Here is a 26,267-nt window from a genome sequence, read left to right on the forward strand (position 1 = left end):
GAAAATAATTATAAATTGGCAGTGTATTTAACAGTTGACAATAGGAGCATGCACTTGAAGAATGGAAAAGGGATAAATACATATAGCCATTTACCAAGCAGAATCTTGTTATGGTATGTATGGAACTTCACCAGCCTTACAAAGTTCATAAGTGGAAGGCTGGGCGGAGATGCAACTAACCTCAACATTTTGTTCTTCTTTAGAGGGGGGCAAAAGAGAAATGTCAGTAAATAAAAGAATTAGAAGCCAATCACCTGTAGCACACCAACAATAAGGAAAGCATTATTAAACATTCACACCTTACCAAAAGCACTAAAAACAGATAGTAGTTAACATTCTCTTCACCATTCAGCAGGAAGTTACAGATGGACTTCTTGCATGGCCACCTAGTAAAAAGCTATACTGAATGTTGGTGAACTTACCAAATGGCAACTTGCCATTGTGAAACATGTCATCATAGCATCCACACAGGCAGCAAAAAGGTTTTTTCATTTTGCTGCTTTCCACATTTCTGACTGGGAGGAGAGGCTAAGTAAAATTCTCCCTATCATGGGAGCTGGAGCCATAGATGACCAACTTGTCATATAAGCCATAAGAACACAGAGACAATTAATATAGTAACTTGCTAGTATTCCTCCAAGGGGCAAGGGGAAAATTAGCACAAGTAATACTCTTAACACATGCAAATTTTGTAGCATGTGATAAGATACAGACGTTCGCTCCAAAGTTTTCAAGAAGATCATATGGTGTATTATTCCATTTTCCTTAGCAGAACCATAAAGTGCAAAAATGAGCACTGCATCTCTTACTTTTTCCTCACTCTTTTTAATGTATTCACAATTCCAAATCTGCACTGTTAGAAAACCGGGTAAAACCTTTAAGCGCATTTGTTAAGCAAGGAGTCAAAGGTTGGAAATGTGAAGCTATCCTCTACCAGCTTACTACATAAACTAGCACTTTTCTCTCCCTGGTTGTGAAATGTTTAGACAGCGAATCTTTAACCACTAACGTGGCAGCATATTTACTTAATAAATTTCTACCCCACCTTTCCTCCACTTACCTGGCCATTAGTACAATACCTTTATTTTGTGTAAGCATTTTATACAGAGGGAACGCAATAATTGTGTGTTAAAGTTTGCATTATAACACAGTTTGATGTCAGGCAGCACTGTTTGGTTATGAACAAGGACTAAACATGTTTTTAATAGCCTGTGTCATAAAATCTACAATAGAACTCTAGCACAGAAGGTTGGGCAACAAAAGATAATTGGAATTATGGAGAGAAGCCATTTATTTTAGAGTCTTGCAGCCTCAAAAAGCATTCAGTGCTAATCATGGTCAAAGACAAAACACTGGAACAGAGACCCTTTTGACCTACCCTAGTAAGATAACATTTGGGTTCATACATTTCAGCACATTCTGTGTTGCCCATGACTTTCTATTCTCAGAAAAATAAATCACACTTTTTATCTGTGTCATATTCTGGTTCCTTAAAGCTTGCTGAAACATGGGGTGAAGGTGGGGAAATGATGCCTCTGTTTCACCCCAGAACAGTCTGTAGTTAGTGGGGACTGGTTAGCCTCAAGCGCTGGACTAGCAGCAGACACTAGGGTCTATGAAATGGCCCACTATTAGTATCTCGTACAGCAGAAGAGTGAGTATCCACACAGGAAGCTGCCTTACTTCAAGGTTAGACCACTAGCCCATCAAACTCAGTACTGTCAACTCTGCCTGTCAGTGGACCACCAAGGTTTCAGACAGACATTATCTTTGCCAACTGGAGATGCTACGGATTAAGCCTGGGCCTTTTTGCACACAAAAAGGATGCTCTCCAACTGAGCAATGGTCCTTCTCCTGACAGTCTCTGCTTACTCCTCCTGCCCAGAACATATCCTCAGCAAGTTGTGACTGCTTTGTCCATGGAGAGAAGAGGCATAGAGAATGGTTATGACAACAATGGTGAGATTGCTCCATTCCTTAGAAGAACCCATAGGACAAGACAATTTTGAGACAAGGGGAGAAGCAGCAAGGCAAAAGGAGAAAGACATGGCCTACAGATGGGCCACCCCTACCATGTGGCTGATTTGGTACACTAATCCAACTACATTTTGAAACACAAACTCCATCCTAGAGCTCATAAACAGGATACTAGAGAACACGTCTATTAGCCATTCTCTCTAACTGGCCTGAAACATTCTCTGACATGGGTATGTTCTCTCCTGGGAGAAACCCAAACTGAGCAGGGCCCTTCTCTGAGCATGGATATCTACCCCTTTGGGATTCAAAGCATTCTCAACCCATCATCAACCTAAATCAGTTCGCACAGGATTACCATTTGTTCAGAATGAAACCGCAATGCAAGACTTTGTATGTAATTGCAAAAAACTACATTGGCAGTCCAATTCTATCTAAATCCCTGCACAGCCAGGCAGTGAAGCAGGTGCAGGCTAAAATGTATCCCGCCGGAATTTTTGGCTGTGAAGGTTTTCTTGGGACAACGGGAAATTTGTCCCCTTGCCCCTAAGGTAAGCCCCAGCATTTGCAATGGGTTAACTGGGACCTGTGCCAGCAATATTGCTGGTGTAAGTCAACGTTGATCTGTGCAAGTGGATCAGGTCTGAGAAAGGGGCTTGGATATGGCACACACTGGCACCACCAATCCTGCTCCTCTTCCAGATCCAACGGCAAACCAGAAGTCACTCATGGTCACCTCCAGGAGGTTCTCCTGAGGCTGCCCAGCAAGGGGCTCAGCATTTATGGATATTCAAATCTGTGGATACCGAGCCCAATAAGGAGGTCCCACTGTATTGCCTTCACTTGCAACCATTTAAAGGTGTAAGAATTGACTTTTCAAGTAAACATATCTTTGCCTTGTTTGCCTACAGTTCTTAACACACACCATCTTCTTTGAAAAATTCCATCATGTGGTTAACATTAGCCTAAGTTAGAGGCACTTTGAGGCTGTTTACATTCATGTCAGTGTTTCCAATACTCTCAGGCACTGCTAAATGTGGATCTTTCACTCTAGAAGCATTTATAATTCTCCCCAATTTGAGTTTAACTCTGGGCCAGGCAGATTTAGACATGTGTGCTGCACATGTAGAAATAGACATGTGTGTGTATGAATGACTACCTACAAGTAAATACAGATCAACTTTCCAGCTATATATAGCATCAAGCACATATTTCAAGTGGGCATTCAAAATTTTTTTGATATCAAACAATTCTTACTACCCAAGGTCAGAGAAATTGATAAATAAATCATCTATAGATTTAGTGAGTGAACTAAATAATTTTTTTTTTTTGCATAATAGAAAAGACATTGATGGAGACTACCCTATAAGCAAGATTACCAGGCTGATTGAATATTTCAGGTAATATGGTACAGGTGGCACTCTAATATTAGAAATGTGGCATTACTCCCTAAAACTACACTAAAGGAAAATCACCACCTGATTTTTTTCAAATTAAAAACCCAAGAAGTATGATTTTCTAAAACTTTGCACTTTAAGACAATCTCATGTTTTTATACTGCACTTCAGATTAAATTGAACAGGCTGTTTGGCTTGCACTAAGGAATCATCAGACAAATCAAGATGACAAAGTACCAGGCAAGTACCTAGCAATTGTTATATACCGGTTTCTTCATATGCATTTTCTTCTCTGAGAGTGGGTCACACCACATTAATTATAAGATTAAAAAACAGGAGTACATCACCAGATTAGAATTCTTTGATAATTACAAATTCAGTTTAGCCATTTAATGGTAAAATTGGATGGTATGCTACTACTTACATACAAGGCCTGAACTAGTACATGTGGTAAAAACATACTGTGGATTTACCTTTTATTGAGTACAAAGAAAAAGAATCATTCATAACAAGATCCATAAATATGATGTTTAAAGTAATAAACAGTAAATAGCGTTTTCACAACACTGAATATTTGTAGGTTCACCTGTAGTGAGACGAGCAAATGCCACAATGAAACTGGTACTTTGAACACCTTGCATGAGAATGGAGGGCAACAGGAGCCTGGCTGAAAAACCTTACAGTCATGCTCAGGGGTGTCATATAGCAGGCCAAATATGAAAATATGAAAAACCTTACAGTCATGCTCAGGGGTGTCATATAGCAAGCCAAATATGAAAAAGTGTTTCATATAGCAGGCCAAATAATAATCATGCCACCTGAGAAAGTGAAAATTGCTGCCTGCAATTTTCAAGAGACGGCATTATTAAGCTGAGTGTGCCCAAGTATCATGTGGGCCACCCTTTCAGCAGTGCTGCTTCTCCTGAGGCATCACTTTGCAGCTCAGCAGCCAAGAGGTGCTCTGCAAAGTGACGTGGCAGATGTGGCACTCCTGAAAGGGCAGCCCCCGTGATCATTGGACTCTCCCATTGCCTCAGCAGCATCTCCCTCTTTCATCCCTCTTGGGCTGTCCTTTCCCCCACAATATTCATTGCCGTCTGAGGAGTCTTTCTATCTCTCCCTTCTAGAACCTTGGAAAAAGCAGCGCTGCTGAAAGAGTGGCACTGGAAGAGCCAAATTCTCATGAGAACCAGGTAAAGACTGTCAGTAGGCTTTATGTGGCCCAAGGACCTTATGTTTAACACTGTTGGTCTAGGTCAGGGGTCTCCAAATCCCAGCCCGGGGGCCAGATGTGGCCCGTGACAAGACTCTATCCGACCTGCAGCCAGCCTCTTGTCCCCTGAAAGCCTCTGGCCCACTCAACTGTACATGACCAGAGCTGTGCTCTGGTTGTGTCTGAAGGGTGTTCTGAGGGCCAGAGAGGTTGAATGAATGACCCCATTCATTCATTTATTCACTCATCTAAGTTCCATCTCTAATTTATTTCAATTTAATATTTAAATTTTTTTTTCCGGCCCTCAACACCACGCCAGATATTTGATACGGCCCTCTGGCCAAAAGGTTTGGAGACCCCTGGTCTAGGTGATGAGGTCAGAGCAACACCCACAGGAGAGGAAAGTCAAGGTGCTAAGAAAGACATCAGAGAAAGTACTGAAAATCCATTTTGGTTTTTAAGGGCAATTAAGAACAAAGGCAGCAACAGTGAAAAATTCTATACCCTACATTTTTTTTTTGAATGTTTAAAAATGCATTATTTCATAAATAAAATACCATCAGTCCTAGTCAAATTGGAAAGTTGCAAAGTTGTAATTTATTTTTTTCAGATTATACTATTTCACACTTTCTATCTGTGTGTTTACTCAATGAGAGGAGTAGGAATGCAGCTGCAGACACCACCCCCAACTTCCAATGTGTCCAGTGGCCCATCCCCTGAACCTGCACACATTCCGCATGTACTCACAAGGACACTGAGTCTGCCCACACCTTTTACTAAACACATGGAAACTGTAGAAAGAGCCTGTAGATATGACGACTCTTTCAATCATTGACTGAAATGTGGAAGGAACATGAATGAGGAGAGTCTGCATTCCTAGGAAATATCTACATATCTCCTTGGGTGTGCTACAATTAGTATGTTAACAATTTTCAGTGTCTTCACTTTATTTCTAAAATGTACCCAAGGGAAGCGCATTCTATTGCAGTGGTTCCCAAACTGGTGGTTGTACACCAGTTCGTGTAGAAGTTTCCCCTGACCCTTTAAGAGGTGAGGCAGGATGCCCAGGATCATGTAGCTAAGGGGGGCAGGGGTTGCTTTTACTTACTATGGTCTACTGCAAGCAGCAAGAAGTGCGGGGAGCCCTGCATAGCCCTCTGCAGGGCTCCTCAAGTGTTAGAATGCTGAGAAACCATTTTCAAACTTTTAGGGATCGTTACTCTCTAAGCAAGTCTCTACAGGGGAGGAGTGAGGGCAGTGACACGATCCCCAGAATTGTGTCATTGAGGGGGCGAGTGGGCTGCTTTTACTTACAATGGACTTCTGCAAGCAGCAAGAGATGCGGGAAGCCACGCACAGCCCACCTCAGGGCTCCCTGAATGCTAGAATGTTGAGAAACAGCAGATGCAAACCCTCTAAACTGGAAGTGGTTTGTGTGCTGTTCTATTGAACTGTCATGTCTTAAAATAATTTACAGGTGTTCTAACAAAAACAATTTCTAAGTTAGGCCCTTAATTCATTTGAATGTAACATTTAATCCACATCACATTGCTTTGAATTTTCTCCATAAAGCAATTCAAGTATTTTTTGCTCCTTGAAAAACACTTTTGAGTTATTTATACACACGTAAAGCATTTGTAGTTTTGCTTATTAAATGTGGGTCAAATAAAGTGTTAAATCAGATCCCAAACCTATCTAGGGCAATGGGAAATTTAATGATTCAAAACTTACCCAGAAGACCTTGCCACTGGAAAAATGGTAAGCCCAGCCCCAGCTACTATCAAGACCAATGGCTGTATGTGGGAGTTACTGGATACAAATTAATTGCTTTTGTGCCAAGTATTGCTGGGGTTGTGGAAGCTCCCCTACCACATAGCAGCAATGTGTATGCCTTACAGCTCCTCAACAATAAAGCAGTTTTTGAACACAGAAAAATTCTTACAGCACAGTCCTGTGTATGTCTGCTCAGAAGTAAATGCCACCAAGTTCAATGAGACTTACTCCCAGGCAAATCCAAATAGGATTGCAGCTTTTGATAATGCAGTTATCTCTAATGCAAAGTAGTAATACTTTGTAGGAATGCAAGGAGGAAGATCCAATATAAAAGCGTAGCAAAGCTTGCAAGGAAGCAGTGCTGGCTTTAAATCTGGCCAGTTCTCTCTGAAGGGAGGGGCCACAGGTCATGGGAACCGTGTGCATTGTATGCAGAAGTTCCCCAGTACAATATCTGACCTTTTGGGTTAAGGCAGAAAAGAAGTCTTGTCTGAAGCTTTGAAGAGCTAGCAGGGGTGTCGCTAGAAGGGTGCGGGCTGCACCGGTGACATGCACAGGGGGGTGATGTGCACTAGTGACCAAAATTGCTATTTGTAGGAATAATACCACCATATTATATACCATTCAATGCATAATTTACAGCAGAATGCAATGAAAAAATCAGAGTGAAATATCTCAGTTCTATCAAAAGTTATGGCCAAAAAACCAGAACGCAAAAATACAACTATCCCATATAACAAAAAAAGTACATTTCCTTAATTCGAAATGGACCAGTGAGACAGATTGTTTGAAGAGCCAATGCAAGGTTATTATGACATGGCATGGAACAAATAAGGTGTGAGTAAGGTGATATCCTGGGGGGGGGGGGGGTGACACCACAAGTGGCTAAAATTGTGATTTGTAGGAATAATACCATCATGTTATAAACGATGTATAATTTACAGCAGAATGCAATGAAATGTTGAAATATTTGTGTTGTATCAAAACGTATAGCCAAAAAACCAGCAAGGCAGGCAATGGCACATCACCATGCCCACCACCCAGGTCATTGCCCCACCCACTGCGTGGGTGGAGGTCCGTCATGAGTGTGATCTCATGGTGGGGGAGGCACTGGTCTCCCACACCAGGTAATGCAAACCCGAGTGACACCACTGAGAGCCAGTGTCAATCAATATCTACAATACCAAGCTAAGCAGCCCAACAGCCAGAACTCAGTAAAAGGCCGTTTCCTATGTGAAACAATCACATCATTCAATGCAAGCGGATTCTATAGGTAAAAGTGGGTGGTACTTCATTGGCCAACACAGCCTCACCCACTTCTTGAAGAAAAACACACCACCGCCAAACCACTTGTTTGATGCAGTTGTGCCACACATTACTGCAGTTAAAACATGAAGCCAACAATGAATGCTGTGACATCAGCAAATGAAACCACAACTTGTGTTAGCACACTCTTCCTACTGCGCATAATGCGACTGCATCCTGCATCACTTGTGAGGAAAGCTACTAGCATCATCAACTACAGGCAGCTCTTGATTTAACATGGTCGCAGTTTATATGTTTTCAAAATAGCGCAATTTGCACATGCATGCAAGAAGTATAATTTACAGTGGCAATTTTTGAATGAACATGGAGGGGCGCCTCTAAAGACAGAAGATAAAGAGAGAATGTGTGCTCACAGAGCTGCCCCTTACCACTTTCTCAATTTCCATACTGACATCTTTGTTTTCATCCTTGCTTTCTCAAGCATGATCACAGCCACTCCTACTCATCTCCCTCCACAACCCTCCCGCTACGCCACCTCATACAAGCAGAAATCATTCATCAGTGTGAGTGTTCAGTGACTTTCCCCCTAACCTATGCCAGTTACACTGGTTACTATGGGAAAAGTAATTTATGTAATCTTAATTTATGCATTTTTAAAAACATGCACAGATTGTTGTGAGTGCAACCCTCGCGTAAACTGAGAGCTGCCTGTACTGGGAAAAGCTTACTGCTTTATGAGGATAGGGCAAATTTCAATTCCTGGTTGCAAAGACAGATAAAATTCAACTGTAATAGGTAACCACCAGCTCCATCTTCTGCATGTTTACTCAAAAGTCAGGCCTGGTCTAAATAAACACAAACACCATGCAGCAAACACACAGCACAAGACAACCATGGATATCTTGAAGTGGATTCCTGATGGGAAACACCACCAAAACAGCAAGTGATAACATACCTGAACAATCAAAACACCATACCACATGGATCATCAATTCATCATGAGGCGAGTATCATTTGGACCAGGTCTAAGTAACTGTGTCCAAAGGGGCTTACTCACAGGTAAGTGTGTTTAGGATTGCAAGCTAAATGAACATGCAACTATAATTCCGTGCACATATGCATAAAGAACATTTGTGCAAATGTACTCCTTGCTTTTCAAGAGATATACAGGAACCAGGAGGTACAGTTTCAAACAGTTAATATTGGAATACAAATGGGTAAGTGCTGACTGAATGTAATATGGGTCACTTAAAAGCACCTCAGTATTCTTTGATAAGCTCATAGCTCAAAAGGAAGGAGAAATACAGAGCAATCTGTTGCCCTCTTAATGCAATTAGCAGATTAAAGCAGTATTTCACTTCATTAAGATACTGACTGCAAGCAGCATTAACTGATTATATGACGTACACAGTGTTCCCCCTACAGTCCTCTCAGAGACACAGTGGAAAACAACAAGGGTAAGCCAAGCAGTTTACAAGTGAGCATCTGGTATTGACATTAGGAGCTGAACACAAAATCTACGTTGTAGTGTGCCCAAGGGGTCCAGTGAAAGAAGCACTACATATCAACACTCAGACTCATCCGAGAAGCTAACCGCTGGTTGATGTGGATATGCTTTGTAATTACCGAGCATCACACTTCAGCCTCAGCCACACACACACACACGCTATTGTGGCTTCCAAATTGAAGACCATAGAGAAGCTGGCCCCAAATTGCATTGCCGCTTCAGCACTGGTCCCCTTGTCCCCACCCCTTCCCTATTTCCATTTGGATTTGCCATAAACCTTTTTCCTCTCTCCCTAACCCAATAAGAACCAAGCCGAGAAGTGGTAAGGTCCAGTAAACTGTGGTATAAACACAAGTGATTATTTCAATTTTCTCCTCAGATTATTCTTTCGTGGCAGACCAATAAACCCAATAATGCCTAGATTTACTAGAAAAATTTTTATTCATTTCCCCAACGCAGCAGAAAGTAAGCTAATAACGTCCCACCGAGAGGGCTGTCAGACTAAATCCCTCAACTACTGAAAGCACTGCCTGGATAAATCTCACTTCACTTTCCATTCTGCCAACCACTTAGGGCAGGGCCCAGGGGAACTCTTCAGCTTATCCCTCCTCACGCAATGTCACAAGCGCAAGCCAGAGTGGCCCAATCACTGCCAAGAAAAGAACAAACTAAAAAAGATTAATTCACAGATGTTCATGCATTTCACATACACTGTGCCCTATGGCCCGTTGCTAGGGCAACAGGAGACCACCAGTGTGCGCTTTATTGGCTTTATGAAGTGCGTCTCGGGGACTATAGTCCGAGAAATGCTGCATGATAATAGCAAGGCTTTTCAGAAGCCTTGTTTTGTGTTTATCCACATTTAACCCTCAGAGTATTATTAAGTACATTGCTATGCACAGCCATGGCACCACCAACCCCCCCCCCCCCCCCACACACACACACAGTGGGAAAGATGCTCAGCTTCCCAACTCTGAGATATGCAGACATATTTCCTGAGGTTCCTGCTTCAGATAAGCCTGTGATAAAATTCAGCTGCAAGCTAATAAACTTTTAGGCATGTTTACTGAACCTTGAGGCAACAACATGCTAGCCCGTCAAATGAAAAAAAAGAACAGGACACGCATCTCCTATATGTGGGAAGGAAAAAAAGTCCTCTTTAGCTTTAATCAGGGTAATAATTAATCAAAAACGAGCTGACTTGATGCCAGGCCTCTGCAAAGTTTGCAGCCCTCTGATGACATGCTGAAATGTTTGGCTCCTGCAATGCTGGGCATTAACAGTATGTCAGAGCATACAATATAATCTATAAATTCACACAAAGAGTTCAGCTCCATGCAAGGACCCAGACTTTTTCTACCTGCATCCTTCATGCTTTCATTTCAACACCTCACTTAACCCAAGTTTGTTCGCACTCAACAGGCCAGCAAATACTCAAGACTAAGGGAGTTTTGTTAGGGTCTTTCCCCCTCACTTCCTCAAGGGGGCTGGGGGTTAAAATCACAAATGTCACAACTCTTAGAGCAGCAGCACATATTAAGTGTTAATCCAAAAAAGGGGGGAGGGAGAGGGCTAGCAGAATAGATCAATAAAAGAAAGAGCTTACATTCAGATTCACAGGAGAAATAACATGCAGAGACAATAATTTCCTGGGAAATCTAAAGCCTAATGAGAATTTACTCTGTCTCTTTTCTTCAGACAACCAGCCCTTTTGTGGCAGGGGTTTCCTGACTGACAGGAACTCAGGGCCCCTTAATAGGATTTCCATATTATTTCCAACACCTGCCTAGAAGTTATTTGTTTACATTGAAGGAGGCAAGATTCTCAAATCAGACATCTGCTTCTAGTTCAGGCATATCTTAGGAAGCCATCTAGAAAGCAGCTTTGTTACCATGGTGACATTTTTATTTTCTTCCCTTAGTTGTCTTGAAAAAAACATTAGCATTTCCAATTTTATTTTGTTCTTCAAAAGGCCAAACGTTGCTTAAAAAACACAGAACTTCCAAAATTGTTACACGCCATGGGTCATCCAAGGTGTATATGTTTATTTAGCTTAATTAAAAGAATCAGACATGAAAAGGTGAAGAGGAACTTGCTTAATTTCCTTGTAAATGTTTTCTAATTGTTTGCGATTCAACTAATCTTCCAGATTTCTTTTTCTCTTAAAAAAATATACAGGCAATTTATAATGAACATACTCATTCCTAAAGCAATATAAAACCTTAGATGAACCTTTTGGGGTCCTCTAACATCTTAAATATTTATCCGTTATTTACAGTGAGGAATATATCTTTTACACACACAGGTATTGTGTGTGTGTAAAAGATATCCTAGAGATACCATACTTTTAAACCTACAAGTTTTCACACATACACACACAAATATTTTGTGTGTGTTTGCGCATGAAAACTTGTAAGTTAAAAGTATATGGTATCTCTATGATACAATACAAAATTTTATTACAGCATCAATAACCAGAAAGATCAAAAGCCTATCAGGCCCAATTCCCCTCACCTTCCCTCAAAAATAAAGGCATCCACCTATCACCAAGACCCCTACCGTTCATAAAGCAGAACAGAATCTGTTTCAGACAAGCAGCAGGGATGGTGTTCGAGAAGCTACAAGATTCAGGAAATCTAGTAGTATACCTACTACTAGAACTGCAACAGAAGGCATCTATCTCCGGACCAGATCAGACGGAAAGCTCTTCAACCTCTCCAGACTGAGAGCAAAATCCAAAGTCCAGCTGAAATGTCTGCGTGACTTCCTCTTTGCCGACGATGCAGCTGTCACTACCCACTCTGCCAAAGATCTCCAGCAGCTCATGGATCGTTTTAGCAAGGCCTGCCAAGATTTTGGACTGACAATCAGCCTGAAGAAAACACAGGTCATGGTTCAGGATGTGGACTCACCTCCCTGCATTACAATCTCTGAGCATGAACTGGAGGTTGTCCATGACTTTGTGTACCTTGGCTCAACGATCTCCGACACTCATTCTCTCGATACCGAGCTAAACAAGCGCATCGGTAAAGCAGCTACCACGTTTTCCAGACTCACAAAGAGAGTCTGGTCCAACAAGAAGCTGACGGAACATACCAAGATCCAGGTCTACAGAGCTTGCGTCCTGAGTACACTTCTGTACTGCAGCGAGTCATGGACTCTTCGCTCACAACAGGAGAGGAAACTGAACGCTTTCCACATGCGCTGCCTCCGACGCATCCTCGGCATCACCTGGCAGGACAAAGTTCCAAACAACACAGTCCTGGAACGTGCTGGAATCCCTAGCATGTATTCACTGCTGAAACAGAGACGCCTGCGTTGGCTTGGTCATGTCGTGAGAATGGATGATGGCCGGATCCCAAAGGATCTCCTCTATGGAGAACTCGTGCAAGGAAAGCGCCCTACAGGTAGACCACAGCTGCGATACAAGGACATCTGCAAGAGGGATCTGAAGGCCTTAGGGATGGACCTCAACAAGTGGGAAACCCTTGCCTCTGAGCGGCCCGCTTGGAGGCAGGCTGTGCAGCATGGCCTTTCCCAGTTTGAAGAGACACTTTGCCAACAGTCTGAGGCTAAGAGGCAAAGAAGGAAGGCCCATAGCCAGGGAGACAGACCAGGGACAGACTGCACTTGCTCCCGGTGTGGAAGGGATTGTCACTCCCGGATTGGCCTTTTCAGCCACACTAGACGCTGTGCCAGAACCACCTTTCAGAGCGCGATACCATAGTCTTTCGAGACTGAAGGTTGCCAATACAATACAATACTAGTAGTATACCTAGGGAAATTCCTCTAGCCTTTGTCACCAAGTTAATAGACCAAAGTGAAATATTTTCTGTCAAAACAGACTAAGAGCATGACCAAAACTAATCCACCAAGTCTTCAGAAGGGCAATTCCTTCAACCAACCTCCACTGCTGGTTGCAATGGTTCCAGGTGCTCAGAGAAAGGGATGAAATGACAACTCAACATTTTATGCAGTAGGATATAGTGTCTTAATCCTGTGAGCCACAACTGAGTCACAGTATCCTTAATACATGCATTCAACTGTGGCCTGGTACTGAAAAATGAGTTCCATTTGGGTTGTACCATTCAACACTAAAGGTACTAAAATTGGAGTAATAATAAATAAATAATACAGGTATTTATATACCGCCTTTCATGGTCATCAGATTTCTCCTCAGACTTTATTTCAAGGCGGTTTACACAGGCAGGCTATACTAAATCCCTATAGGGATTTTTACAATTGAAGAAGGTTCTGTCTTTCAAGAACTACAACATTTCAGATGGATCCTTTTATGATCTGGTATCACATTGTGGCCTCCAGTTTCCTCCCACGCAAGCTGACAATCCTTCATATCTCACTTGAAGGGCGGCCAAAGAGCAGATGGAAAAACTCGGCTCGGCTTGTCAGCTGCTTCAAGGTCTTGCCATATTAGTTACCATGCTTGCTATTAGAGCTGGAACCCCCAGTCAACTTAGTAATCATAGGCCCAAATCCTAACCCACTTTCTAGCACTGGCATAGCTGTGCCAAATGGGCATGTGCTCCATGATGCAGATGGGGGGCACTCACGGAGGCTTCCTCAAGGTAAGGTAGCTGCATTGCCCTTATGTCGGGTGCTGGAAATGGGTTAAGATTGCACCCATAGTCTATTATGTCACTCCTTTGGGCATAACTGTACTGTGCAACTGCCTCCTTTTCTCCTTTATGTAACTGCAACTCAACTTATAGTCAGTTTGGTAGTGGTAGAGAGACAGTTGGGGAAAGAGGGTTCAAATACACTCTCGGCATAGTATACTCTCAGTTTAATTTACCTCACAGGATTACTGGGAGGATAACATGGGGAGGGGAAACACTTATGGATGATACTCTGAAATTAAGATGAACAGTAGGATTGAAATGTGATAAATATATTCATAAATTTGGTTCAGCCCATTAGTAGCATAAGGTGGTTTAAGTATTTTCATGGCAAGTTCCTTAATGATCTCTTTGATAGAGCAAAGCTGTATTAACCTACTAGGTGTTTCAAATGACACCAAACCTTACAGGTTTTCAATTCAGATTATAAAGACTCATCAATTTAGGAATAAAAATAGAGAACAGAATGGTGAGGCAACTGTTGAGTAAATCTGATCAGCATTTCCTCTTGCCATAATCTTTAGTTTAGAGGTTAACCAAATCTGAAATATAAATATGCTATTTTGATGACAGTTTTGTTCACAATGAACAACATGTAGCACTTCTTAATATAACCACATAAAATCTAATTGTGATAGTAAAACTATATGACAGCTTGGGAAATCTCAGCCCATACAGTTCAGTAATTTCTTCCTCACCCCCCCCCTTCTCTGAAATATACAGTATTAAGGTTTAGGGAGTTTGATATTGCACAAGGCCTCACCCAACTATAAAAAAAAAACTTCTATTAAATTAGTCAGCTACCTAATTTGCATCAAGGTGGTAAACGTGTACATGGATTGTGTCACTTCAGAATGTGTTCGGGGGCTCATATGATTAAATGTTTTTTTTCCATATCAAAGTATTGCAGGCAATACTTTCAATACATAAACACATTCAAACCGAACAGACCATTACACTGAAACCCATTTATATGACGGTTTCAGAAACCCAGCTTTCTATATGCAGGGGATATTTTTGTATGAAGTCACATTCACTCACATCGAGCCCTTGAGAAGTGATATAGCCCAGTGGTTTACCACCTCAGTAAGAAACAGGCCTCAGTCTTCCATAGCCAATGTTACACTGTGTTCCCATGACAAGATATTTTGACAGACTGGCTCAGTGTTAGAACATACAGCCATGTAAGAGTGTTTAACTCCTGGGTGACTAGAACATTTGGAAAAAGAGATTCATGTGACTTGAAAGCATTAAACAGCCTATGGTTTACTAGCAAAATAACTGGAGGATTTTACCTAGAGTGCCTTTGTGGGACATTCATCACATTCAATTCTGCAGGCAATGTTGGCAGAAGGTACCAGTCAAAACTTCTCCAGTATAGAGAAGCAAAAGGTAAAGGAAGGCTATTCATGATGGATGGGGAATCTATATACAGGTGCAGCCTATTTATCCACAGATTTTTTTATCTGTGGATTTGTCTCAATGCGAATTGGGTTAGGTACTGAAAGTCACACACACCTTTGCCTCCTTTGCCCTGCGCTTGTGTCTCACTCCATTTCCAGGGAGCCCAAAACACTGCAAAAAGGCTGCAGGCAGGAAAATAACCCTGGAAGAGGTTCCCCTTGCAAGGAACAGTAACATTCCTGGAGCTCCTGAGCCTGCAAAGAGGCTGGGGAGGGGAAGGGTGGTGGAAAACCTCTGTAGCCAGAACACATGCAGCAAGGTAGAGCTCTCTCTCTCTCTCTCTCTCTCTCTCTCTCTCTCTCTCTCTCTCACACACACACAGGCAGGTGTGGCAGCAACAGAGGGGATTTCTTTAAAAAAAACCATGGAGTTGTCAGATCATGGGGAGGCGGTTGAGGGTCCTCCTGTCAAAAAGAGGTTCAGACTCACCCTGTGGCACGTCCCTGGGGTAAGGTTGAGTGACAGGTGCAAAAAGGTGGGTTAGATCCACCTGGGTTCCCCACTTTGGTTTCTAAGGTAGCCTGGGTCTCAAGGGCATGCAGCCTTCCTCCTTACTGTTAGCCTTGCCAGGCTCTCTCCTCATCATTGGCCTCCCTGGCCTTTATGGAGTTCCCGGCTCCACCCCTCTCACCCAGTCAGCCCGGGCACCTGGAACTGGAGCCAACCCCGCCCTACTGCCTGAGTCTGGGGAGGCTTGCTCCCCAGCTGAGCAGCTGTGCGCCCCGGCCTGCCTCTTGCTCCTCCTCCCCGCCTGTCTCCCCATCACACTGCTCCTGGCTAAGCCCCCCCGTGGGGCAATAAGACCCGGCGGTGTCCATGGGGGGGAGGTGCCCTCCCTGGGGGCGCTGCATGCAGGTTGGTGTACTTCCCTGCTCGTCCTCCCCCACTGGACCCAGCTGTGGGGCTCCCTTCCCTGCCTCCCGGGCGGCTGGCCATGGGTGAGGCAAGGTGTGGCCATTGCCAGAGCCACGCCGCTGCGGGTGGGGGGCCAGACTCTTCCCAGGGGGTTGCTCTTCCCCCCACCCTGGCTCCCCACAGTGCCTGGTCATCTGCGGGGGTTGCCGGGGGTTTGCTCCCCCATCTGTCCCCCAGCACCCCTGCACTTTGGGGAGGAGTGCCTCTCTGGGAGCTGATCCTCCTCCCACCCATGGCTCCCCGACAGCCCTGGCAGCCCACAGGGGCAACTGGTGGGATCTGCCTTCTGCTTCCTGTGGCTCTCCCCCACCTGTCCTCCGCCCCCCCTGCAACTCCAGGTAAGGCAGGGGCTGGCCAGGCAGCAAGCCCGTGACAGGAGTGTTTGCCAAATTCCACCCCCCCCCCATGGTGCAGGCTATCACAAGCAAACCTTCCCACCAAGCAAAGCATGAGATTTAGCCTCCAATCCTCTCCACACTTTCCTGGGAGTAAGCCCCATTGACTACAATGGGGCTTACTTCTGAGTAGAAACGCATAGGGCTGGACTCTTAAAAGACCAGCATCCCAACTGTGAAACAAGCTGGGTAGCTGGCAATGGGAGGGCCGAGTACGGAGGGGAGGGGATTGATAACAGCTGCCTTAGTTTTCTTCCATCCGGAAGTGTCAAGCTGCAGTATTTGCTTAACTCTATGGAATTTAGCATAACTCGTTTTTTGTCACAGAAGGGAACTAACGTGGATAAATAGGCTCCACCTGTACACATATAAAATAGTACACACTATGACTCTTAAATGAGTGCTGCACACTGAATTAAAATGCATTAAAAAGCATTAAAATGCAGTGAAAAGGGAAATACTGCAACAATGATAGAAATAAGAGGAAATGTAATGACTGTTTGGGGTATAGTATTAAAAAGCATTTACTGGAGCATAACACACACCCCAACAGAAAGGATGCTATGAAGAGCAATGCCCCAAATCTACCACTTAAGACAAACCAAGACAACAAAAGAAGCACTGCTAATTATTTGTTTGCTTCAGCTGCTACTGGATTAGACTTCAAACAAGCAAGACTGTCTCACCCAATCACATCACCAAACCACTCATTTTCTACCACCTGAGGACCTGCTGTGCCCCACAGATATGTATTCAATTACAACACATTTTCCGGAATTAGAGCACCTGTTACATTCCTAGTCTACATGCCCAAAGACAAGTATTAGTAATACTGAATAAACTGCATACTACCAAGCCAACCAGAGTTCACAACTAAAGTATGATCAGGGAACCCCCCTCCCTCCCTCTCTCTCTCTCCCACATCACACACACACACACACACACACACACACACACACACACACACACACACACACACACCACAGATCCTTGTGACAACAGTGTAATTCTTACACTGGGCACGGCTATACAGTATGACATCCTGTGATAATTGCCTCCAGACTCACATCAACCTCTAAATTGGGTTGGAAATACCTACTTACAGCATGGCAGCTGCTTTTAACGACCTCCTGTTGAGATGTGTTACTCAATTCTGAGGGTTACTAGCACTGCAATCCTGAGGGAGTAGAAGTTATGGTGGCATTCAGTTTACCATGCAGATAGCCAAGGAGTACAGAGCAGTCCAAAACATCACACACTTCCACCCTTATCTTTTGTGCCTATGCATCCTAAATCAGGGCTGGGCTGAAGGCCATTCTGGAACTCCAAGAGTGATTTAAAAGTTACTTCAAAATCTTCTAACCACCTTTTTGGTGGTTTTAATTCTTTTACTGGTGTCCTTTCCAGGATGTTGAGTTCAAATGACAGCCCAGTCTTGTTTGATGCATGGACAGAACACTGAGCAGAATGCAGTACTATGTTTTGTGCTTTGGTGTAAAAACAACAAAAAATGTACATTATTATATGCAATACCATTTTGCAACTGACTGTCTCCTGAAGCTGACAGCTCCTGAGGCACTGGCAACAGCAGCAGTTCCTGGGAGCCTAAATTCTCCCCCCCCCCCTAAATTCCATAAGTAGAGGTGTGATTTTTCATTTTTATTATTTCATAGACTTCATTTTTTTGACAAAAATGAGAAGTGCAGAAAGTAGTGTTATTCCAAGGGCGAATTTTTATAAATTATAATTATAATTGTTTTTAAAAGTGTACTAGGTAGGTGATATAGTATGCATAGCATTAGCAGATGCAGCCACAGTCATTACCCATGCATCCCTCCAGGCCAGGCCAGCCCAGCCAGCAATACGTTGAGGTGTTTGAAAATAGTTTCACTTTTCACAGATTTCAGTTTTGGGTTTTTTTTACGAAAATGGGAAGTGCATTAAAAAAAAAAATCACACTTCTATCCATAATCCTCTGATTGACATGCACGTAGGCAGTAATGCATTATCACAGTAACATACCATAGATACTCACCTATAAGGCGAAAAATTTTCTTCCCAGAAAAGCAGCCTGAATCATTGCCCTGCCTTATCTCCGGCGCAGGCAAGCAGCGAGGGTGGGGGGGAGGTGAGTGAGCCAGCCAATCACTGAGTGAGCCAGCAAGGGAGGGAGGGAGAGTGATCTTCTGCTGAGAGGAGGCTGTGCAGGTTGGGGCTGCTGCTGAGCATTTGCAGCTGCCTGCAGGTATGGTGCAGGTGTGCTCCACGTGCTCCTTCAGGCTGTTGCCCAGCTGCAGAAGCTCCAAGCGCAGGGCAGGGCAATTGCCACTGCAGCCATCAGCAGCCCCCCTCGCTCAGCAGCAGCACCCATGGAGGCATCTCTGGAGCGGCACCCAAGACAGAGCAGGAGACAATGAGCTGTGTGTGGGAGGGGGCATCTGAGCGAGGGAGAAGCAGTCATTTGAAACAGCTGAGTCCATCTCCTCTTTCCTGCTTGTTCCCCCTTCCTACTGTATTTAAATTTCAAGCACTCCATTGGAGAGCCCAACTTGCTAACCCCCTTCCCATCTCCCCACAGATGAAGTTGGATAGGGTGGGGAAGGGGGAGAGTGATCTTTTTAAAGAGAAAGGGGGGGCAGCCTGCAGAAGGCTGTACCTTTGCTTCTCAAGCCATTGAAAGGGTTAAGTCCATCTCCTCTTTCCTTCTTGTTTTTGCCCCCTCCCCCTTATTGAATCCAAACTTTAAACTTTCTGTTTTGAAGCTGAGGCTTGCTAGCCCCTCTCCCCATTATCATTCACCACTGATGAAGTTGTACTGGGGGGGGGGGGAGAGGAAGAGTTGACTTTTATAAAAGGAAAAGTTTGTGTGTGAGAGTGTGTGAGAGAGAGCACTGAAAACAGTTAAGGCTACAATCCTAGCCTCACTTTCATGGGAGTAAGCCCCACTGACTATTAAGGCACTTGCTTCTGAGCAGGCATGCCTCCGATTGGGCTCCCAGTCTATTCCCTCCTCTTGCTCTCCTCTCCACCTCTCCCCTTACTGTATACAGTCACACTTCAGTCTCTCCTTTGCAAAACTTTTTGCAAACCTCCTTGCTAGTGAGGGTCATGACCCGTGTAATTACCCAAGGAGGAAAACTGGACAATGAAATCCACTAACACAAAATAGTGATAAAAGCATTTCAAAAATATAAGAGAAATACAACTGGACATATTTTTTTTCCTCTTCACAACAGTGAGTAGGTTACCTTAATTATCCCATTCTTACCCAAACACCCAAAATTTACATTTTATGAGCTATTCTAAAATCTGCCCTGCTTAATAATCTGTATCTTCAAGAAAACACTTGAAAGCGTCTCTCACAATTCAATCCAGCCACAACCTTGTATAAATCAAACTTTTGCTACCATATCAAAATGTTACACTGGGGCTGCATAACGTTGCCCACATCCTCATTACATGCTACACTAATTACGACCAGCAGATTCAGAATTTTCTGCACATTAAAGGCTTTTAGAGGAGCTATAAAAAATTTCAGGCACCATTAATTTAAATTTGTATTGAAATTTCCTTTTGACAGATGGCCAAAAATTACTTATTATTTAGAGCACCAGAGCTGCCTGTTTGCACATTAGAAGAGGAATGGGAAAAATTAAAAGCAAGGAGGAAATTTATGTCACGTTCATTACCTGTTAAATGTTAAGGAGCATTATCTTGCATGAATAAATTATTTCATACAAGCACACAGTCTCCAGCTGCTGGCAACGGGCATGTTCTGGCTGATAAAAACCATCTCAAGTCACACAGTAGACAATCATAAAAAGCCTCTCTTAACCAGGAGCCACTTAAGAGAGGGCAGATCAATAGAACAAGCAACTAACTGCTACTCTGGGCAGCATGGATAACATTTAAGGAAATTAGCAAACTATTTCAACCTTGCAAAGCTGGCAACAAGCCTAGATGCAGACACAATCCAACTGGTGACTTGACAACTGTACATGACAAACATTTATAGCTATCACTTTCTAATAAATCACTGCAAAAAAGTGTTGCTCCTTACATGCTAACGCCCCAGGTGCATACTTAATAGGTTTAGAAAAAAGTAAACCCAAACAATTGCAGGTGAAGTAATCTCAACTACAGAATGACACACCTCATGGGCTACTATCCACTGCCCTTTCTTCAGTGCCGATCAGCATACAAGTTGTTAGTGCACATTCACAGTTCACACTGGATTCATGCCATTCTTATGTCTATAAGGTGCTCGCGCAGGGCTCCCCGCGCACAGGGACGGCTGCTGCAGGGACTAGAGGGTTCTCCCCAGTCCCTGCAGCACCGTCAGAAGGGAAAGCAGAGCAATCGCTCCACTTTCACTTTTCCTGACCTGGGGAGCCCTGCTGAAGGTTGCGCAGGGCTCCCCGCACCCCTGGGAGGCTGCAGGAGGCTTGGGCAAGTGCACCCAAGCCCCTACATTCCCCCTGAGCAGCGTGATCCTGCAGATGGTGCTGCTGCCTTCCCCCTGTCTCCTGGCTGTCCCCGCCCCTTAAGGGGGCAGAGGCCAGGATCCATAGGCTGGGGCGTCGCGACGCCCCAGTTTGAATACCACTGGTGTATAGGATTGCAGCCTAAAACAGATACAGCCCACCAGTCATGTATTGCAAATGGCCTGACAGCTGCGGGACAACTCCCTTGGTTTTGCTGTCCCAAGCAGGTAGTAAGAAGATTTATCAAGTGTCTGCAGGGGCACCACGCATGACTGGAGGGTGCATTTGTTTGAGCCACTAGATCTTTAGGCCTGTACTTTTCATTCTGCTTACATATATGCAAGGTAAAAATTAAGACAGTAATACTGAGGGCACAATACTGATTAAATAAAAATAGCTATGAACTTATGGGAAACTCTAGATCAGTGATTTTCTACCTTTTTCATCCTGTGGCGCACTGGCAAGGCACTAAAATGGTAAAGGCACACCATCAGCTTTTTGACAATTGACAAGACACACTGTGCTGTCAATAGGGGCTCACATCCCCCAATGGTCCTATTGGTAAATGACCTTCTCCCAAATTCCCACGGCACACCTGGGGACCATTCATGGCACACCAGTGGTTGAAAATGGCTGCTCTAGATGTATGAACGTTGTTTTGACTACGCATTTTTATCTTTCCATTTATATCCCACCCATTGGTCCTCAAGGCAGCTTACAGTGCCATAACACATACTAAACTCAATTTAAAACTTAGCACATGTAAAATAATTGGACAAGCATATCAACTTCAACAGAATCGCAGCAACAGTAATAAAGCAGATGAAAATGTTCCCCCAGTCATAATACCTTGCTACCCAAAAAGTCCTCTAAAAAAAACAAAAAAGGCACTTTCAACTTCCTGACAGCCAAAACAGAGCAAGCTGGCAGGCATCCCTAGGAAAGGAGTTCCATAATGAGGATACCGCCACAAAGAAAGTGTTGCTCAATTGTACAGTGGCAAGTTTTGAAGTGCGGGGCCTTGTCCCATGACCATGCCCTCCTATCACACAACAAAAATCAACACAAACATTTCTTCATTAGAGAATTTGCTTCTTCATCAACTTATTCCACTTTCAGACTTATCATGCTTCATTTAAAAATCTAGCTCATTTCAATCCCAATTCTTAATGTGGGTTTTAATCGTTTTAAAATAAATTTTAAAATGGGATTTAAAAATAACCCAGATATAAAGGAGGGTATTAGAACAATTACTTCCCCATGTCTACTCAGAAGTATGCCCCACTGTGTTCCATTTACTCCCCGGTAAATTTTCACAGGATTGTTAAACTCTTACAGTCTAAGAGGAACCACCTGCAAAAGATGATGGTGTGTAGATATTAACATGTGCTCCAAGCAAATTTCCCAGTTTGCCTCCTGCTGAACCAGATGATCTCTCTTGGCTGGAGTCATTTGACAAAAATTTCAAAGACGGTACCTGAGCATCAGGTGGTACTTGACATCAAAGCTCCTGCTCCCAGAGACCTGCTGCCCAACCCAATTATAATCCTGGCTCTGGACCTGTTAGCCAGAAGCCTTAGCTCAGAAGGCAAAGGCACTCCAGGCAAGGTCTTGCCAGAAGAATGAAGCATATTCTATTTGAACATTTTATATCCTGCTTTTCCCATGCTAAAGTAAATGCCTAAGGCAGCATACAAATATCTTCTCAACTTACAAATATATATATATATATATATATATATATATGGCTTGGATGGAGTTTGGCAGTGTTTGGATGGAGTTAGGCAGTGGCACACTCTTGCAAACATGGATATATGTGTTTCAAGGATGTGAAGGTTCATACGGAAGATGATGTTCCTAAGATTTTTATCAGGTCATGATAATTCTACTAATTCAATACCAAATGGTAAGTGCCTTTAAAGAGATAGGAAGATCAGAAAATGTATAAACACCACTTTCACCAGCTAAGGACATAATAATAATAATAATGATAATAATAATACAGGTATTTATATACCACCTTTCTTGGTCGTCAGATTTCTCCTCAGACTTTAATTCAAGGCGGTTTACATAGGCAGGCTGTACTAAATCCCTGTAGGGATTTTTTACAATTGAAGAAGGTTCTGTCTTTCAAGAACCACAACATTTCAAATGGATCTTTTATGATCTGGTATCACATTCTGGCCTCCAGTTTCCTCCCACACAGGCTGAGAAGCAGCTCCTTCATATCTCACTTGAAGGGCGGCCAAAGAGCAGGTGGAATAGCTTGGCTCGGCTTGTCAGCTGCTTCAAGGTCTTGCCAATCACGGTGCCGGTGGCCTCGAACTGGCGACCTTCGGATGTTATCTTCATGCAAACAGAGGCTCTACCCTCTAGACCAGACCGCCTGACCTAAAATTACTCCCTACCTCTATCCTTCTAGAAGCAGTGCACTGGGCGAAGAGGCTTCTTTTCTCTTCAGCCTTCCCAGCACACCACCACACCATTGTTGATCCTGCCACTAGACCAGTAAACTAAAGGTGAAAGGGGAGCGTGCTAGTGGAAGGAAACATGGAATATGTTTTGTCAATGAAGAGGGTGACAGGGAGATGGATGGAAAACTGGCAATTCTTTTCCAGCTCGGAGAAGAACTTTGGTCTCTGACAAAACATAAAAGTTCTCCGATTCCCTCCCCCAAGATTGAAGAAAAAGTTTACCGGCATCTCTTTTAAATTGATTTCATGCTGATCTGCAAAAGGTAGCTCTACTGCCACCACAGAACATACTGAAAATTACTGCAGATGGGAAACTGACAGATATTGTCAGTTTGAAACTGTTAAGAACAGGGGCAAGTGTGAAACTGACATGAACAAGGTCAATTTCATTCTGTAGCAACATGACAAAGCTGTGAACTGCACCTGCAGAAAATGGGAGAGAGTTCAGGTTGCAGGCCACTCCCATTGCAAGCAGAAGACAGAGATGGCCATTTCTCCTTCTACTGAGGCCAACCTCAGATATAGAGGTGTGACTGAATATTGTGTCTGGTAATACACACAATATGAGAAGCAATTCTACTTTTAGTGGTGCCTCTTATTAGCAAAGGTATTCCTGAATATGTCTCCAGATATCTTGCGGGAGCAACATTTATTATCACACAGAGGGGAAAAAAGTGCAGTTGTAGATGTGACTAACTGTTCACCAAAGTTACCCTGACATTTCCTATCACAACATAAGGCAAAATGATGCAAGATCTTTTTATTGGATGAACAGAGCAGAGTTTTAGGGTTGCTTCAATGAGTTTTTGGAAAGGAGAAAGCATGCCCCCAGATGCTTTATTTATTATTATTTATTGTGTTCTGGCCTTAGACTTAACTCAAGTGTTTTGATTTCTACTGCTAATCTCAAGACAGACCTAGCAATTATTCATTGGAAAACCTGCAATCTTACCTAGCTTGGGCTGGTTTGCTAGCTGTACCTCTTCCTTGGAAAGCAGAGACCTATTTTAATTATCTCCAGCCAGGATTACTTTAACAGCCTCTATGTAAAGGATGACTTTCTAGAGCATTCAGAAATTTCAGCCTGTAAAGAATGCTAGATCATTAACATAAGCTGAACCTAAATAACTTAAGACACGTACTGTATATTTGAGAGACCTACACTGACTCAATTTCCAGGTCCAATTCAAAACACTTTTTTACCATTGAGTCATAAGGAATCTGGTACCGGGATACCTGGCGGACTGTGTTACTCTTTGGGAGTCTATCACCATCATCTTGGATGAGGGGGTAAGGGATGAGGCAAGGGACAATCTCGCATATCTATCCTGTGCAATTCCCTGCCACAAGGTAGATGGGGCAGAGTTTCACTCCAACTGGACTAGAGTAAAAGTATACCTGCAGCAAGGCCAGGGCACACCACTTTTCAGCAGGATTCAGGCCCACTCTAAAAATACACAAAAGGTAGGCACAGTGCAGCCTGAGCCTTTCTTGGGCTACACGTGGGCTCTCATATTTCTGAAGCCACCACTACACTGGAGGCAGCAGTCTATCCCCTTGGCATGTCAAGAAGCCTCAAGAATGTCTTAAATGCATTGCAGAATCCATTCCAGATGTGGAACCCACTACAGATTTTGGGTAGGGTTGCATGGATTCATTTCTTATGCTGCTAAAACTTTGAGTGGAATCATTAGGCTCTGCTAACCCTTATGCCACAGGAGGTGCAGCTGGCTGGCTAAATTGTGACTTTTAGAAAATTCAAACTTTTTTTATTCAGTGAGGTTTTTAATTTATTCGCTGGCTCAAGTTATTTATTGTGCAGTAGATAGATTATTACTGGTTTAAATCTGTTTTTTCCTCTTGTTTATTGACTTAATCGTGTTGGTATTTTGTCATGTTAGCTAATACTTGACCATTTGGCTAGCTAGCAGTACCCATTCCCCCTCCCCCTTTCACATACTCTTAACTATTCTGGCCTATTTGACCAACTCCAATATTTCATAGCACATACAACAAATCGGACCCATAAATTTGGTTGGAAGAAGCTATTAGAAATACATCTGCCTTACCTCCTGCTTGACAACAGATTAGCGCTCACATTTAGGATGCTTTTCAGGACTAAAGATCTGAAAGGCTATGCTTCCATACAGCTAATTTGTGTTAAAATATCAAAAAGCCCCTAGGCACCAACATTAATTCCAGTGAAAATATTCATTACTAAGCTCAAATTATGGGAGTCACTCCAGACAGCAGTTTAACAGATGGGAGACAGGCCCACAGTGTATCCCTCCCTGCCACATCAAGCTTTATAAAGCTACAGACTGCAATGCAGGGATTCTTGGGAATTAGAAGAGGAAGAAGCAGGGAGAATCCCATGACTGTTGTTTCCCCTGGAATGCAACACTTCTCTTAAAAAAAGCACCTACATGTAACCAACTCTTATCTGTCTTTTATTTATTGATATGTTTGATAGCACCATGTTGTAATTAATTTGATCATTCTCACTGGTTGTTAGAAGATATTAGCTTAGTGTTAAAAACTTGTTTTTGCATAGCTCCTTTGGAATATTAAGACTCTGTAACAAGATGGTGACACTCATATTGGTTAGCAAATTGTAGTATTTCCAATGCTTTGGTTCAGCTGTAAAGAAATGCACTACAGTTCTTATAAGCTGCTATTCCTTACACCTGTGAAATGGGAGTCTTACCTTTATAGAGTCTCTGTCTTCATGCAGAACAGCAGCAGTAGTGAGAGAGAAGCAGAGAGAA

The 26,267-nt window shown here is 43.2% G+C and overlaps 1 protein-coding gene across 4 annotated transcripts in view; it reads right to left on the minus strand.

Moving 5' to 3' along the window:
• LOC136642132 (transducin-like enhancer protein 4) overlaps positions 1-26,267 on the minus strand; it is a 153,654-nt gene that overhangs the window by 34,142 nt on the left and 93,245 nt on the right. For all 4 annotated transcript variants that reach the window (XM_066618377.1, XM_066618376.1, XM_066618375.1 and 1 more), the window contains one exon: positions 26,207-26,223. In XM_066618377.1, the coding sequence (XP_066474474.1) occupies positions 26,207-26,223 (17 nt within the window). The remainder of the gene's footprint in view (positions 1-26,206; positions 26,224-26,267) is intronic.

This window comes from Tiliqua scincoides, chromosome 2, assembly GCF_035046505.1.
Source record: "Tiliqua scincoides isolate rTilSci1 chromosome 2, rTilSci1.hap2, whole genome shotgun sequence".
In the NCBI taxonomy this organism is placed as follows: Eukaryota; Metazoa; Chordata; class Lepidosauria; order Squamata; family Scincidae; genus Tiliqua; species Tiliqua scincoides.